This window comes from Copadichromis virginalis, linkage group LG8, assembly GCF_057382275.1.
Source record: "Copadichromis virginalis isolate Kocher_CV1m ecotype Utaka linkage group LG8, C_Virginalis_male_GT1.1, whole genome shotgun sequence".
NCBI lineage: Eukaryota > Metazoa > Chordata > Actinopteri > Cichliformes > Cichlidae > Copadichromis > Copadichromis virginalis.
This window is the reverse complement of record NC_140625.1, coordinates 11,457,088-11,475,299: the sequence shown is the minus strand read 5'-3', so window position 1 is coordinate 11,475,299 and position 18,212 is coordinate 11,457,088. Positions and strand designations below refer to the sequence as shown.

At 42.7% G+C, this 18,212-nt stretch overlaps 1 protein-coding gene across 1 annotated transcript in view; it reads left to right on the top strand.

Annotated features, from left to right (window-relative positions):
- The first annotated feature begins 464 nt into the window (after positions 1-464).
- Positions 465-18,212, top strand: part of fam20cb (FAM20C golgi associated secretory pathway kinase b) — a 63,575-nt gene continuing 45,827 nt past the window's right edge. The window contains exons 1-3 of the mRNA XM_085465770.1: positions 465-1,802; positions 1,990-2,165; positions 5,738-5,816. Coding sequence (XP_085321896.1) covers positions 1,291-1,802; positions 1,990-2,165; positions 5,738-5,816 — 767 coding nt within the window. The 5' untranslated portion in view covers positions 465-1,290. The remainder of the gene's footprint in view (positions 1,803-1,989; positions 2,166-5,737; positions 5,817-18,212) is intronic.

The window sequence follows — 18,212 nt, the reverse complement described above, 5'->3', positions numbered from 1 at the left end:
CATTTCATGCAGCCTTTAAACATTATTGAAGATGCGATTGCTGCTGAGTGGCAGCAGTGGAGGATGGAACTGGATCCTCAGACTGATGAGCGGTCTAATAGGCCTGTCTAATGTATTATCGATGGATTGAGTGCCGTCTCGGAGGAGACATTTCAGAGAGATTCCAGCAGATGAATTTGAGATTTAAAGATAAATAAATAAATAAAATAAAATACTTTGCTGCTGCGTGTGAGCCAGCCTGGATATTGGCCAGGAGAAAGACGCCCTCTTCTTGCGCAGCCGGGATGTGCAATGAGGATTTATTCCAAGAGGAATACAGACAAGCAGTTATATGCTTCACATGGTCTCACTGTCCTCCCCCCTTCTCTCGCTCTCCCTCCCTCCCTCCCTCCCTCACCCTCTCTCTCTCTCTCTCTCTCTCTCCTCAGCCAATCTGTGCACTGTGACGCTGCGCAAAGGCAGGATCTAGCTTCGGCTTCATCATCATATTTAACACACCCACCCAGATTCACACATTCTACAAGAGGTGCGATCTCTTGTCCCGCTGTACTCCTAAAGGTTGCCCGGCCCCGGGAGGGAGGGAGATTTCGGTCTCCTGTTACCTTACTCCTTTGGCTCGCCTCTGGTGGTTTGACGGCTCTCGATGTGGCAGAATTACGCATCCCGGATCGCTTATAGGTGAATTGGAGTAAACACGTCGACTACTTCCCGGGGACTTTCCCCCAGAAACAACACTTAAATGTGAAGAGCTGCACTTCTCGTGTGTCTGTTCCGGGCTGACGTCCCGGCTAACCCAGGCCACTCTTCCTTGCGCAGGCTGGTCGGTGAGATCGATGCGCGCTGTCGGACCTCTCGGGCACCGACGTTTAACGGATCGTTTTCTCTTCTTGTCCCGGCTGCTTCACTCGTCTTGTAGCCTGCATTCCCTCTGATAATTTTACTGGCGGACAAGGAAAGGAGACCGGGGCCAGTGCGAAGAGGATGAGGCTTGAGCAAATCGACCGTTGGTCTGAAGCGACTCGACCTGTTTTACCTGGACTCGTGCGGATGGTTTGGCGCTTCGGGGATCTCGCCTAAAACCCACAAGCAGGACTCTGATGTTGAAAATACAAAGGCTGAACACTGAATCCTTTACTCAAGACGGCAAGCGAAGATGGGTCCTACGTGTTTAATGTGTATTTCATTAGATTGGCGTCCAGTCTGATAAACATCATCAGCGATGTAGTCAGCCTGTTCATCTGCGTGCTGATCATTTGCAGTAAGTACTCACATCTACTCAAAAGGGAGACCATGAAGATGATTCTCCTGCGCAAATTCCGGGTTTTGATCCTCATGGTGTTCCTAATTGCATGCTCCATGCACATCATGATAGACTTGTTACCAAAGCTGGAGAGGCACGGCAGCACCGGCTGCTCCTGCTCGCACACGCCGAGCGAGGAGCCAAAGAGCTGGGGCAAGCAGGGTTGGCCTAACAAACACAGTCTGCGGATCCTCCAGGACTTCAGCAACGAGCCCAGCTCAAATGTTTCCCTGCACTCCCTGGAGAGGGTCCCGGTTGCAGGAGATAAATCCCAAGCTTTCAGGAGACTTGACCATCACGGACAACGTGGTGACAGGAAGAGGCAGTTCATGCAGGACGCCGGGGTTGACAAGAACGTGCCGGCTAAAGGTTCAAGGCTGTCAGCTCTGTATGACCATCCTTTATATAAAACGTCGTTGCCGCCTTTGACAGACGAGGACACGCTGTTCAACGTCAACACGGACATTAGATTTGACCCCAAAGCAGCGGAGGATCAGGCATGGTAAAGTGTTTAAAGCCAAACTTTAATGCAACAAAACCTACAAATAAATATTTCATAATTTCTTTGAACATTACAGTAAAGTTCAGTCATGTGCAATAATAAAGTAATAACATTACAAGTAACAGGAATACTAATAATAACAATCTCTACCTCTCTGTTCTCTCCTTGTCCCTCTTCTTCTCTCCAGGGCTGGGGAGAGCAACATAGACGAGTTCAGCCAGACTGGGGAACTGACAGCCGATTCCTACCCCAACTGGCTCCGCTTCCACATTGGGATTAATCGATACGAGTTGTACTCCAGACACAACCCGGTCATCGATGCTCTTCTGAAGGACCTGGCTACCCAGAGGATCACCAGCGTGGGTGAGTCATATAAGTCAGCACAGGGGGGCAGCTTGATCGAAACAAAAACCAGTAGGTGGGCTTCAGTGAACAGATGGAGGGTCAAAATTACATTTGGTCTGAAGACACCATGTTGACACTGCAGAAAACGTTTCTCACTTATTTTGGGCTGACATGCGTCACTGCAGCGTGTGTGGATTAAATCTGTGCATTTTGCAGCTGAAGGTGAAAGAGCTCAGCCACCTTTCCGGTGTCATTTGGTGAACCGCTAAAACGAGATTATAGGGAGTGCGGTGTCTTACTTCAGAACTGGCTGATAGGCCAGTGTCTACTGATGGACACAGATACCGATTGTTGTGCTCATGGTTTAAAACCTGTGCAATCCAATAAAGATATCGCTTGTGATGACTGGGTCAGCTCACCCAATCATCACAAACATGTCTCATTTTTAATTACAGTTTACACAGTTCTCCTCTTTCCTGGCATTTTAAAATAATGACCTGTTATTAAATGGCTTAACTAGTGTGGCCAATGGCGATAAGCAAACACAACAGATGCCGATATTGCTGGTGAGAAAATTATAAGTACAGTTTTTAAGTCCTTCCTTTCTAAGTTAAGCTAGCACAAAAAATGATATGTTAAGAATCAAGAAAACTCTTTTCCTTTCAGGTTAAGAAGGCCAACATCGACCGATGCTGATGTCTTTCCACAAACATTTACAGAGCTTTAACCTAAATAACCTCTATTTAAGCAAGAAATTTTTATTTAAGTGTATGCGTGATGATCCTCTGGACTTCTATTATACATGTTTAAGTTTTGGAAATCCAAAATCATGATCACAGTGGATAGAAAATAATCTTACAGGAGCAGATAAAGCTTCAAGGCTACTTGCTGGGATAAAAACGAAGCCTAGTTGTGACTGAAGTGCCTTTTATTGATCATCACTTTTCAGTCGCTGCATGCTGAGCCTGTTGAACTGACAGCTCTGTAATGCTCAGCTCTGATTCCCTCTACACTACTGGGTGGAGTTATTATGTGAACAACTGTTTAACACCACCTGAAGCGGAAAAAGGGACGACTGTATCTAAAATTATTTCATCGGCGAGGCCCAAAATACAGCAAGCCGCACAAAACAAATTTCCTCTGCACGCTCGCGTAAGCAGCCCAAGTTGGGCCGGCGGTTGTGAGGAGGGGCTGCTAACTGACTGCGAAGCGTGCTCCTTGATCTCAAAGTTGTACACACAAGCGTGCATGAAGATGGAAGCGAGCTGTGGGCGCTGAATCCGATCAGCTCGCACGCTCCCGCCTCACAAGGCTGAAGGTATAATATAACACCCCGGTCTCTTCTCATGTATTTCCACAAAAGCGTCGCAGTGGAATACATCAAGCCCGAGAGAACACCTGGTCTCGATGCAAATCACACAGCTACACTGCCGTTTGAATCAAATCAAACTCCGACTTTTTATTTGATTGGCAGGTGGGCCATAAACCTAGCAAGCGGCAGAGAACCCCCAAATACTTGAAGAAAGTGTCAGTAGATACCTGATAGAGGTGATAATGTGTTGCGTCATCTGCCTATACTGAACCTAAATCTTTCTTTTTACCTTCTTTCTCTGTTTTTTTTTTTTTTTTTGTTCCTGCTTGGCTCAGTCTAGCTTCCTCATTCCAAGAGTGCTTGTTGACCTAAGGTCTCCTATCATTAGCTCGCTGAAAAAAGGTAGATTCCCAGATTTCAGGTTTTTCTGCCAGTGACTAAAATCTAAGTGGTCTGCAGCAAAGATTAAAAAATTGTTGGGGATGCTGTATACTTATGAAACTAGCCTTCATGCAGCATAACTAGCAGAGGAATATCCTTCTTTTCTGTTGTTCTAGTCAAGACGCTCTCTAATTTTCTCAGATTTTTCTTCCTCTTGCTTTCTGTCTGTCGGCCTGGGTGGATAGCGGAAGCAGTTCTCAGCATCTCTTGCCAGCTGAATACATGGTGGCTCAGTAATTACAGAGTCTTAGCACAGGCCTCAGGCAGGCTACCAATAGAAGCCAACAGTAGTCATCTATTATCTCAAATTCGGCATAGGAGATCTTAGATGTATTATATGAAGACCGAGCATGGAAAAGAGGACAATATCGAAGCTGATAGGATGAACCTGTAAGCTCACAGCCCGAGCAGAGACACAGGTAAACGCTTTGCAACACGGCAGGCTCGGTGAATACGGTTTGCTCGCTGAGAGTGGAAGCTGAAACATTATTTTCATGGCCCCTTGCATGCATGAGTTCCTAGCGACTACAGTCAGGGGTATCCATTATTTGAGATATCCCAAATGTCTGCATAAGCACACACACACAGCTTTGCACAGCAGCAGGTGGGGGGGCAGATGGACACTGATCTTTCTGCCTCTATTTTTCTGTAAACAGTCTGCTTGCCGTCATGATTCATGTATGTAAACATAAATGAACACATTGATAGAGGAGGTCGTTCTCTGGCAACGCGCCACCGAAAAACAGCCTCCAGTCGATCAGTGTGTAGGAAATAACGGGCACTCTGTCATCTCTGCTCCCTTTTTTTTTTGGTGAATTTCAGTTTGGTTTTCTGCTGTCATTCTGGCACCAGCTAGTCCCATGAGGGCCTTTAGACTGCATTATCGTGTTCAAAAAGGGAGAGAACATGAAAGATGGAAGGATGAATAAAAAAACACAAAGACACACACACACACACACACACACACACAGAAACAGCAACAGAGGGACAGACCCCCAGGAGAATACTGGGGAGGGAGTAAACAGCAGAGGAGCAACGAGCGCTGGATGCGCACTGGGTGTCCTTCACCCTCTCGCTATCCTTTGCCATCAAACAAACACTGTGACATCAGCTCTCTGTCTTTTTGGAGTTCAAACACACAAACATAACTGGCTTAGAAAAGACACATTGCCACCACTCGTGTATGAGCTTACATATGCAGCGGGGCTCTTCACTTAAATAGCAGAGGAGATTGATGTTTCTGCTGTGCTGTGAGATGTCGCTCAAGTGTAAATCAAATCATTCCCATTTAAAACAAGATCATGCCTAATCCATCTACAGGTTTGCTAAATGTAAGCAGAACATACTTCAAATTTATGATGTATGAGAACAAAGGGTGCAAAGTCTGTTGCTGTTAAGGAATTGCATTAATACACATGTATGGCAGTGTTACTAGCCATACATGTGCACAGGCATTTAATGAGCGCTTTTATACTGTGAGATACCTGAAAAAAAATTATTTATACACAACAATGATTATTAAAAACCAAAATAAAAAATAAAAGTGAAGTTAAGTTAAAAAAAGAGTAAAAAGTAAGAGTGAGATTGTGCGAGAAAGTAGTGCAAACAACATTAATAAATAATATGTGGGCTATAAATTTTAGAAAGAAACTTAGAAACAGTAGCAAGAAGGTATGATTCAGAAATTTAATGGGAGAAATTTTTGATTTAACTAAAACCGATATACAGTGGGTCAGTTTATCTCAGGGCAGGACTCATTTCTTCAACATACCCGCAAAACATGTGTAGCTAATATCAGTTGAAGTTAATAGCGACCTTGTCTGTTTGACTCCAACAGCAATGAAATCTGGAGGCACTCAGCTGAAGCTCATCATGACCTTCCAGAACTACGGACAGGCACTATTCAAACCCATGAAGTAAGTTTTTTTTCTCATTTTGAGATGTGCGTTCCTGCTAACCTTACATTTCTCCTGCTCGACCACACATGAAGCAGCGTTGACCCTGCTCTCTTTAAGAAAATAAAAACCAAACAAAAAAAACGACCTTCTTCATATGGTATTAAAGCTTGAGTGCCATTTCAGCATAAAACACGAACTGTGCAGCTTTCTGCCTTGGCTCACTTCCTTTTTTTCCGCATCTCACCACCTACCCATTCTCCTCACAACATCAATCTCATTTCCTCATTCTCCTTTCTGGCAATATCAAATTGCTTTCATTTCAGCACAACCTTGATATTAGATTGAAGGCCGACATCATTCTGCTGTGTCAGAGCCAAATGTTGAATAGGCATTTCACCTCTCGCAGCTTTAGGATGACACATCACATTCTTCAGTGGCCATGTTGGAGGCCTTCGGCTCTCAGCCTGAGACATTTTGTTACTGATTCCATCTGATTAGTTTTCCGTGTCCAGATATTATCGCACCATCTACTCGAGCTAAATGCCCCTATCTTGTTCTCAGCATGTGATCCACATGTAAGCAGACACCGTTGATCCAGCTTATCATAATCCAGTAGAAATGTATTGTTGCTGATATTTGCCTGTCTAGACTATTTCATCTTAATAGATTGTTGGTGATTGTTGGCAAGATCGAGGTAGGGATCGGGATCATGGCTGTAGGGGTGGCAATGTTGGTTGGTTCACCCTTTGATCAAACTTTGGTCCAGAGCAAAGGTTAAACAAGGCAATTGTAAATACTAAGACTACTACTAACATCCATGGCTCCCAGATGACAAATCCACACTAAAGTACACCAGCAGGTCAATTTTTTTGTACTAACTACTAACTGAATTGCCACAGAACCTACTGTCATGATTCGTGTAAGAGAAAGCGTGATGGATATTTTGGATGTTTGCATGACATCTTCTTTTCTTCTTGGACTGAAGTGCACATTACCTTCTCCATGAAGCGGGTACAGACACTCCCCTCTCTTTGATGATGAGCTTTAATTACTTTGATAACCTTCTTTCTTCATTAGGTCAGAACTTTTTTTCAATTTGTTCCAAGACTAATACCAGTAGCAAGTTTAAGGGTGGTGATAAAGTTATAAGCTGCCACTTTTCCGTCTTCACTGGTTCTTGAGAGCAAGGCCGGTCTTGAAGCAGTACTGTCCATAGATTTATTCCTTAGGTTCTTTTGTAGAAAAAGTCAGCTAACATGCTAAAAATGACATCATTAACCTCCAAACTGTAAGCTTGGACCTACCCAACAGGTTATATGTGAAGATATTTATATTTCTATCATAAAACTGAAGGCGATGGGCTTTCATGCCCATGTGAAGTGGTGCCACAATTCCTGTGAGCCTTATGGTTCAGCCACAAAGCCTCTGTTCTTTGCCTCATTTCTGTTTTTAATCTTATTCCACTTGTGAATCAGTGAACTACAGTAACCTGTATTTACCTGTGCAGACAATTTTAAACCCCTTTGGCCTAACCTGTAAATGTCTACCCAGTGGTTCCCAGCTGCCCCCTTTGGCCCACATACTGTGAAATATTTTATTAATTCACTTTTCCTTTGTCTGCACCATCATATTTAGAAGAGAATGCATCTTGTGAAGAGTGCTCCTAATTCCACATCAATTGATGGATTTAAATGTCACCCGTCCTTTGCTGTTGTGATTGTGATTTAATTGTGGGTTAATGGTTCTCTACGCGGGCTGTTTTTCTGGCCCCTGCATGTCAGTTTGGAGAGCGGGGTTAAGCCCGCGGATGATAGGTAGGAGGGAGGGAGGAAAAGCTATTCAGAGACTGTTGTAATTACTGTTTCGGTCGCACCCCACAAAGTCAGGCCAGACGCAACAAGCCTGAAATCATCCTTGACAGGCGGGGGAAAAGCAGAGATAAGAATGAGGAGAGAGGAGGCAAAGGATGAGAGAGAGTCTAGGGAGGTGAGGTGGGGCGGATTGGGGAAGGAGAGACAGATGAAGAGACGTGGGGAGAGAGCGTTGTCAATACATGCACGGAGTCCAAATCCACAGATTATCTCGGTGCACTGCCTCGAATTTGAACCCAGGCGCAAAATGTGAAATGACATTTTCCGAGAAAAGCACGGGCCGATGGTGTTGGATGTAAATCTGCTGCTTGACACTCGTGGCTGTCGGAGCCGCTGTGATGTTTGATAATCCTGAAGAACGGCAGGAACAAAGGGGAGCTATTTCATTTCCTCCAACTTGAATGCACTTGTCCTTAACAAAATAGGGCAACCCATGCAGACATGTACGTGTGTGTGTGCTCATTTGGGCTGCAATCAAGTTCTTGACAGATTTGCACAGTCATTCCAGCTATGTACACCATTTCCCTCACAGAGATCACACATGACACACACAGACACTCAAAAAAAACCCACACACACATCCACTTAACACTCAACATCATCCCGTCGTTCCCAAATCTGCTGGTGTGTTTCCACACGGTGCATCAAAGAGACAGAGGCTGAGAGATCAAAGACTTCTCTGGCTGCGCGCTTCTGCTCGACTCCTCTCAGCTCTAATGCAAATGTGTGCCAGGCAATCAGGCAGCGAAAGGCAGGCAGGCATGCATGCAGTGTATGGGGTAACGATCGACCCTCCAACCATCCATATCTGTGTAAAACTGCACTCTCGCTCCTCCTCTCTATATGGTTATCAGCTCTTCTGTCTCTTTCTCACTTTTAGTATTCTCCATCATTCTCCTCCTCTGTGCATGCAACACTGTCTGCCGTGTGTTTTTCTCTCTTTACTGAACAGCAGAAATGCAGAAATCCATTAACAGGCCTTCTGTATCGATCCTTTAGGTATTCTTTCCCCTGTTTTTCCCCTCAGTTAGAGTCAATATCAGATGCCACAGTCAGTATTTCTTTATGCATTTGGAGAAGCAAAGTACGCCTCAGTGTGTACTTGAATGTGGCAGATATTTATTTAGCTTCTTGCTGTACTGGGTCACCACAAAGTGGCCTACAGTATCTGTCTGTACTGATGCAATAGGGATGAATCAGACCATTAAATCTGCTGTCTGTGGTCCAGCTTTCCAGACATGAAATAAACCCAGTCTTAACTAGTCTAATCTAACTCCAGGGTTATTTTTGCAATAATTGTTAAGTCTGTGCTCTCTTGGAGGATCGAAGAGGCTTCACGGGATGTGGCTAAAATCCCAGCTGATGCCCAGCCCTGTGTTGCTTAAGCAGACAGATGAAAACATCTTTGTGCAATGTCTGTAACAACAACTGCATTGTAACCTGAGCACCATTCAGCTGGATGAGTAAGCTCAATTATCATCTTTGTCATCCTCTGCTTTCGTTATGTCTGTGGTCTGGACTGAAAGAACATTGATTTACAGCAATTTTACAATTTCTGCCTTTAGTGCGGCAAAAAAAGAAAGAAAAAAAACTTTTCAAGTTGGATGAGGAGCCAAAAGCTGGTCCTGTGGTCCTGAGACTCATAGGGAATCTTTCTAGAGTCTACAGTGTAGCCTATGTAAGTGATTACATCGTAGGCAATTGCCTACATTTATGCTTGTCCTGGTGCTTTATGTGTTAATTAGTGCGTTATGTCCTGTTGTTTTACATGCAATGGAAGCTGATAGGAAAAAATAACATGCTAGGACTTTATTCCCTCCCTTTTGTTGTGGTAATGTTTTGGGGTGCACATATAATTATGACTCGAGTTTTTCTGCTTTTTTGGACATTCCCCATTCCAATATTCTTAACATCTCATTTCAGGAAATTTGCGAGTCCTTATATTGAACCTATGATTATTATTTCTCATCCCGAGATCTGATTGTTTTTCTCTCACTGATAAATTAAAAAACTGAAGCAAAAAAAGTAGCTGGAAATGTACAGGAGGAATCGAGGGTGCTGAACAGGCTAATCGCATTCCTCAAACCGACGTGTAGTTACAGCTCCCAGGAGGAGCACATAAGGTTATATCGTATGTTATGTTGTAGGGTTCCTGTAAAGTGGTTTTTAAAATCAGAATTTTTAAAACCAAGAATAAACACCTCACAGGTAGAACAAAGCAAAATGAGACATAGTCACACTGGTTTTGTATTATATGCAAAACCATTCCAACAATTACTGCAAACCATTTCTAGATGCAAAACATCAGCAAAAGCAAAAAAGCCTTAAAAAGATGCATTTGAGCACAAACAGATGCTAAATGACAGCAAAGAAACACAAAATGATCATTAGATGATGGAGGTACCTGCAAATAGATGAAAAATGACCTCAAACACATAAAATTCAAACCTCCAAAGAGGTACAAAGACAGACTTTTGGTGTGTCTTTTGCACTTGTAAGTTGGAGGTTTGTGGAGATTGTGCCAAGTTGTCTAACAGTTAACATCAACCAGTAACCAGTGAGCTGTTTTTTCTTTTAATTATTATTATTATTATTGTTATTATCATCATCATTATTATTATTATTATTTATGTTTTACAGCCGTGCTGGCCTTGAACAAAACAATGGACTGCATTTCTGTGGCACTGTGGTAGAGTCATCCACAAAAGCTTCTGCATATGAGATGATAACCTCTCCACCAGGACTGGTTGAGTCATTTTGCACTGTCGTTTTATATATGAAATGACATCTTTTAACCAAAGTGTGGCACACAGGTACATTTTAGGCCCCTGAAGGTTCTAAATCTGTATTAGAAATCATCACGTTGCCAAGCAACTACATAGCAACAGGATAAAATGATTTGCTTTTAGCATTTATGCACCTATAAAAACATTATATTGTTTTCAATTCACAGCCAACAGCACGAACAAGCCAAACAATGCTAGTATGTTAAGTGTAGCTGACCTGTTTGAGTAGGATTACGTGATATTTAAAGGATCTAGAATCTTGAAAAATAGTCTAAATGGCAAAATGAGCTGCTTTGAGCTAATAATAATGAATGGTAACTGTGAGCTATACTTAATACTACAGTAAACTTTGATATCGTCCATTTTTACCATCAAACCATCCATCCATGCTCAAACCTAGCTCAGCTCACCTTTGCGTGAAACGTAGGATACTTTAATATCAGAAAAGCCTCCCATCCACACGTTTGATCAAAACACTGCAAAAACTGACTTTTGCTATTTACCATTACCATGTATACAAATCACATTTTCAGCTTCTGCAGCAGTATTACATCAAAGACAAGCTCAGATAGGCCCTTGGGGCTCACCAACAGGTAGCAGAAAACTGTGATTTATTTTTTTAACTTCATGTTCAACCCGGGTTTGTATGAATCCAAAAACCACTCGGGATGCCTGTGTTCCCTGATAATTTAACACTTTTTTTTCTGTCTTTGATGGACTGGCAGCTGTGAAGTCCTGCTCTGTAATATCTCACATTAGTTCCAAAGGATCACTAATCACAGCTGTTCTGGTCAGAAACTGCAAAAAAAGACTGCAGTTGACTGAACTGGTAGTACATGGTGGCAAAAAAACAAAAAATTGTCCATTTAAAAGGTAACAGTCTCACTGGGAGTAACCCTCCAGCAATGACACATTTTGTACCTTCAAAAGCTTACGTTCAAGTTCAAATAACAGTAATACATATAATGCCTTTTCCTGTCACAAATGTCCATGTACTTGTTAGTGGAAGTTAAAAAAGAGGTATGCAGGTTATACTCTATGGACTGGGCGACCTTTGGTACAAGTACTTGTGTGTTCAGCTGTTGCTGGGCTTGATTGTACTTTGAACCTGAGGCACTAGGTAACAAAAGCAAGCACTTCTGTTCTATTTATCTTCATCTCTTCTTGTGTTTTCCCCCTATCTTTTGTCTTTCTGTCACCATGACTTTGTGCTAGTGTCAACGGCAAAGACGTGACTGTAATATTTACACTGAAATTAGTCTCAGAGCACACAAAGCCCATTAGATGATGAGTGCAGATGATCGACGAAGGGATGCGGGGGAAGGACTGATGATTGATATAATGATGGTCTTCCGTTCCTTCTTGCTTCCACTTAATTGTATCGCTTGTCAATCAGCCCGGCTGTTGGCTCAGTCGCACGCAAATCAATTCCAGTGTTCCTCGAAGAGATATCCGCTCTTTCCGCTGCTCCTCCTCATCGAGAGATCTATATCTGTCTCGAGTCGGGGTCCGTGAGTAATTTTTGATTGACACGCCGGGGACACAAGAGACTGATGCCACACGTCACCTCGTTTGTGTCGATAACATATTGACCGCAGCGCAAAATAACAGCGCGCAGGAAACGTCTGTGTTAAATGTGAAATATTAGTGAGAAATTGCCTGTGTGTGCGGGGGGGATGTGTCATCAAGGTGCGTAAGCTGTGGAGGGTGGAAGAATAAAATAGAAGGAGCTTTGTTTAATAAGGGCATGTGTCCTTATTATCCTTGTCCTGCAAGCTGCCCAGATTTGTCCTTGAAAGAGGCAAATGACCAAAGACTGAAAAAAAGGAGCAGGACAGTTCAGCGATTGTTCCAGCATGTATTCAAACTGTGACAGTGCCAAGCAAACACAACGCCTCCGCGGACCAAGCTCTGTATTTGTCCCTCAATTTTTGTTATATATATTTTGACTTATAGTCGGGTTTTTGGTTGTTTGTACATGCGCTCTTGTTTACTGTATGATATTGTATTCACAAGGTCTTCTGTGCCTGTGCTTTGACTTTGAGTCAGGAAATAAAGGGATGAAGCGCCTGAGGACAAGTCATTCAGAGCGCGGATGATGAGTGCAGCTCTGTTTGGAAACAGAGGAAATTCATAGCAGCACAGAAGCAACATCAGGGCTGAAAGTTCCACGTTAACCCCCAAACTGCTGGGAAACGTGTCTGGAAATGGTGCAACGCAATATAATATTAGCAGAATATTATAAACGCTTGTAAAAGCAATGACCGCCCTTATGAAATATCTGAGGCCTATTCATTTTGTGCGTTACCGCTGGTTCTGTTTGATTGTTAAATAATTAATCTAAAATTATAGCCACAGTGCGATGTGTGATTTAGCAGCACTCGCTGCCTTTCGCTGCTCTCTCTCTCTCTCTCTGGCTAATATTTTGACTGTTTCCCCAGTGCTATAATTGTTTCACCAGGGTATTATTGTGCAGCCTTTGCCGAAGCTGAAATTAAAGTGTGTACGAGTGCTCAATTTAAAAGAGGTGCTCGCGCCAGCAAAGCAGGGACAACGCACACACCAGTCTTCTGCATGTGCTGTAGAAGAAATTTGCAGTAGCTGAGTGTACGCTGCAGCGGAATGATTCATACGATCAAATGAAACCCTTAGGCTTAGTAATCTGACCCCCTTTCTGTCTTCCCCACTGAGACCGTGACACACTGTGGGCTGCTTGTGCGCCAGGATCACGCAGCTGCTCTGTGTTTTCCACTAAATGTGTTAGTCTGACTGCTACATGTAGCGAGATGGGAATAATCTGACTAAAACTAATTTGGTGTAATTCACCCTGATGCCATGGAGTCTTACAAATATAATCTCACTCTTCTTCAGTGTTGCCAGGGATGCCAGGTTATAACTCACCTGCAGTTGTCCCGAGGTGAATAAGGGGAAGGGAGAAGATTGGGTGCATTAGTACAGTGCCGATCACAAAACAGATGTAGTCTGAGACGAGGCAGTCGACAGAACGCCCTGAAAAAAAAATGTTTGAACTTTTGATTTTTTTTGTTGCTAGAGTGAAGCGTGGCTGAAATGATCGATATTGGACAAGGTAGTGCCGCGGGGCAGTGATGCACACTGTGCTGTTCAGCTGCGGCCTGGTTCCAGTAAATCACTGCTTTTTATTTTATTTTTATAACCCCTGAAACACTAAGAATGTACTCAGTTTCCCTTCCTTTATATAAGCATATAAGCAAAGCAATAGCTTACATTAAGAGCTTTTTATTCAACATTATTGGCTCATTGAGGCTACAAAATTAACTCCATGGGAAAAATCATCCCCTTCAGCTTTTATTCTTATTGATGAATAACCCTCCAAAATCTGTACACCGGTCCCACTTCCCCAGTTTATTTCAGTCAGCAGAAAGTATACCAGCAGTTTGATTACAGTTACATTGGAATGCTTATTAAGTCATCTAAAATATTTCCAGTTAACTGACTTAGTTTTCAGTCACTTGTTTTTTCATTTTAATTACACAAAGCCAGTGCAGCAGGTACAACTAATCTAACTATACCTTCTCAAATTACATACCGCAGTTACTGCTAATTAAATGCAATCATATTTCATTTTGTCTGGAATTCTTGATAAATATCAGCTTGGCAGATTGAAATGTACTTTTTTTTTACAATGAGCAGAGCAGCAGTCTTCATATTCCTGTCCCTGTCCTACCACAGTATGAATGATTAACTCAGCAACTCACTCTCACAACCCTTCTGATAAACATTAACTCTTTGAGTGCCAACCCTAACCCTAACCTTACCCCTAACCCCGGGAAGAATAGGAACAGGAACAACTTTGGCCTTCACCAAATCTAAGGTTATAGTTACCACTTACGATGACATTAATGGTAAATTAAACACAACAGCTGAACGAATGAAATGCAGTCATATGAAAAAGAAAATGTTCACATCACTGCATAGAGTGCTGTGAAAAACTTCCTTTTCATATGACTAAGTACAGCCTATGAGCCAGTAACTTGTAAAAGCACCTTCAGCAGCACTAACATGAAGTAATCATTTTCTGTGTGACTTTAGAAGTCTTGTACGTCTTTGAGGGGGAATTTTGACCCGCTCTTCTCTGCAGCATTGCTTTAGTTTTTTTGAGATATGCCCCGATCCTTTTCTTTTCCATCGATTCTGTTGTAGATTGGCAGCTGTGCTTGGGTTCATTGTGCTGGCCAGGCTTTAGCTGTCATACAGGGCCTCACATTTCTAGAATACTTTGGAGTTCATTGTTGACGTAAAAACTGCAAAGCATCCAGGTGCTGTGGCTGCTAAACAAGCCCAAATCATCATCCCTCCACCACCGTGCTTCACATCTTGTTGAGACGTCCAGTCCTGGAAAAACTGTGGCATTGTGGTAACACACACAGCTGAGTCCTTCAGACCAGCAACCACCAACACCCACTTCTTTTACAGATGTGGTCACTTGCTGATCAATTATTAAATTGCATTTGATTAACAGCACCTGGCTGCCACTTACCCACTTCCTAGAGGCAGTAAGAGGCTGTAAAAGAACTCATTATCATAGCATCCATAATATTTTAGCTAATCTCTGTAATTTGCTACTGCAAACTTGGAACTTCCACTCTATGTATACCACGTATATTAATACTAATGGAAAAGTACAGACTATAGAAGACGCACATAGTAGATACTGTATAAGTAATCCCATACCTTTAAGTAGAGAGTAATCAGTAATCACCTTAAATATTTTGGTTTTATCAACCCAAAAAGAAAAAAATAACAGTGATAAAAAGAAGTTTAGAAAAAAATAATGCCACTAAATCTATTTAATTACTCAGTTTATCTGCTGTGAAATTCCCTATAATTAAAATTAAAGGATAAACTCTCTCTCCTCTGAAATAATCTCTTAATTTGGGCCAATGTCATAGACAGCATAGAGGCTACACTATAGCCAACCCTGCTATGAGTACTCAGCAGCAGAAGCTTACGCAACTAATCTACGGTCTAGCGGGGATGCAGGAAGCTGCACATGAGCAAGTGTCCCACTGTAATAATCTACTAATGTACTGCTGGCATTCTGCCACCTACAGTAATCAGGCGTCATGATTTACCGGTATGTAGAATGTAGGTATTAGTGAGCCTGAGATACTTTTTTATCCTCCACTAACATATTCTATTGACATGTCTGTTAGACGCTGGCATTCACTCCTTTTATGTAATTTACAGTTAATTTTCAGCAGTCCCAGCATCAGCATCCATTCTTCTCCCATCTTCCACACTATACATTGCTGTCGCTGCAATTGAAATCTCACTGTGTGTCTGTGTATGTGTATGTGTGTGTCACAGTTTTACTGCCACCTCTGATGACTTTGGACATGAAGGCGTCCCAGCTGTCACAGTACTCATACTGTCGGTGCCTAGGAGACAAGAAGGAGAAAAGTGTGCTCCTATTTCTTTGTCTTTTTGTGCTGATCCGTGTGCGTCTGTGTGTGTTTGTGTGTGTATGTTTTTACTCATGCCCCTGTGCATACAGCATGGCTCTTCTACGATACTGTTCCACGTAGTGTTTTCCCAGGCCTTCCAGGAGCAGGAATGTCTTGACGATATTATCAGTCAACTGCCCCCTTCAGGTAAATGTTATCAGCCTTAATGTTGTGCTGAAGAAACGATAACACAGTGTTGCAGCCAGCAGAGATGACAAGCCAGCATCCAATCTGCATATCAAAGCCTCGGCTAAATTCCTCTGCCATCTGTGTGCTTTTGTGTGCGTGTGTATGTGTGTTCGAGCAATCGCCAGAGCTGCACATGCTCACGCACAGACATGCATTTTAAATGCGTGCTGCGCTGCCATTTTTCTGCGGTCTCAAAAGCAAGTTTTTTTCGACTGTCACAATTGCGGTTCATCACTGATAAACTCATTGAAGAAAAAAGCAGTTAATTACTCGGGCATAAACTCCTCAGAAAACCTGATCCTGCTCTGTATTTCTATGGGAAAGCAGGCTTTGATACCATCTGTCATCTTGTCTCTTTGCTTTGAAGGGACTGTCACTCAGAGGCAGGCTTTACTCTGTCTCTGTCTGGACACAGTACACCTCAGCAGCTGATGTGACAATGGCAGCAGGTATTGATTCATCTGGCCTGAGTCCGGCCCCTCCACGGTGCTATTACTGCGAGCCAGATGCTGGAAGCAGAGGCACAGAGGGTGGCTGGAAATGAGCCCTTAATGTCTTCTGAGAGTCAGTGTCATGTGTCCTGTGTTTGGTATTGTGTACTCGACTTGGGTAGAAAGTCGAGTACGCGCTTTTACAATCTGGGACTGCAAAGCATAAACTTCAGAGAAGCTTTTCGCACCTTTGATTTTGTTTGTTTGATTTTGCTTCTCTTTCCGTGGGCCAATCCACGTTAAAGCTTCCACGCTTGTATTCGTTGTTCGTTTGCTTTCAGGACGCAAGATACAAATCAAGCAGGACCTGTAAACAAAAGTCACACTTCCTCACATCTCATTTTTTACTGGACAGAGTTTTAGAAAGCTGTCATCTTGTCAAGACAGAAATTCTGGCAGAAGGGCGACTTTAAATAAATCTTAACTTCAGTCCCTTTAACTCCAGCCAAGAATCGTGGACTAATTTACTTGCTGTGCTGTTTATACCAGCGTAGGAGCGTGTGGAGAAAACGCTTGAGTCTGAGGATCAGTCCTTGCAGTTTTTTTTCCTTTTGCTCAGCTCATCTCGCAATTTGGTCTTTGCACATTTGGACTGTTTACAGCGATAGGCCTAGATGCAGTTTCGCTTCTAAGGAGCGGCACGGCATGCCTCGGTCCAGTTAGTTGAGCCTGTGTGCTCAGGATGAACAAAGCCAAGGTACTGGTGAAAGCGTTGCTAGTCGTTTTAATTAAAGGAGAAGGAGTCTTTATTTCTGGACTTATTCTGAAGGGGGGAAACAAACCTAATCTGTTCTCCTGCCATGGTGCAGGACAGCTCTGGTTTTAGCAAAGTTTCCAACGTTTTATCGTTTGTTGGAGCTCCGCTCTGGTTTGCAGCAGAGCTCAAGGCCTCTTCTGTGATCTTCCTTCTTTTTTTTTTCTTGCCTTCAATAGCCATTAAAGCTCATTGTCTCATCACACTGTCCTGGCAGCAGGAACTGATCCCTTTTGTAAGCTGCAGTTAGTGTCAGGAAAAAACACCTTTAGACTGTAATGAAGCAGGAGGTAAAATACCATGATCAACCATTGCTTTTCAGCATTCCTGATTGTCAGGTTTAATTATAGCACTGCAAGGTCCTTGGCTGTTTTTTTGTTGTTTTTTTTTGCAGCATTTATCTCATTTCTTGAGATACAAGTGAAGCAGCTAGTCTCAGATGGGAAGATTAAAAAGTCAAACACAGCACCCGTGTCTCAACATGAATAGATGCCTAACATGAATCGCAATGAGAAAAAAACTATACTGAACTGTGAGTCTTTCTCTCCACCTTTTAGGAATGGATGTCTAAGAACTGATCATAATTTACAAGTGATGACAGCATGTAATTTGTTCCACTGGGATGTGCTGATTTAGTGGCACAATAATATTCTCAGTTGCTCTTTTTTTGTTTTTTTACTGGCCACACTTCAGTTTCATTACAGTTTATAGGGGCCCTCTTGGCATGTTAGCGCTCTCTGCTGAAATAAAAACAACAAAGACAATCGTTACATAATTTGACAAAGTGACAACAAGTGCGGTAATGTGACTTTGGAGGCTTCTCATTCAGAAAATAGA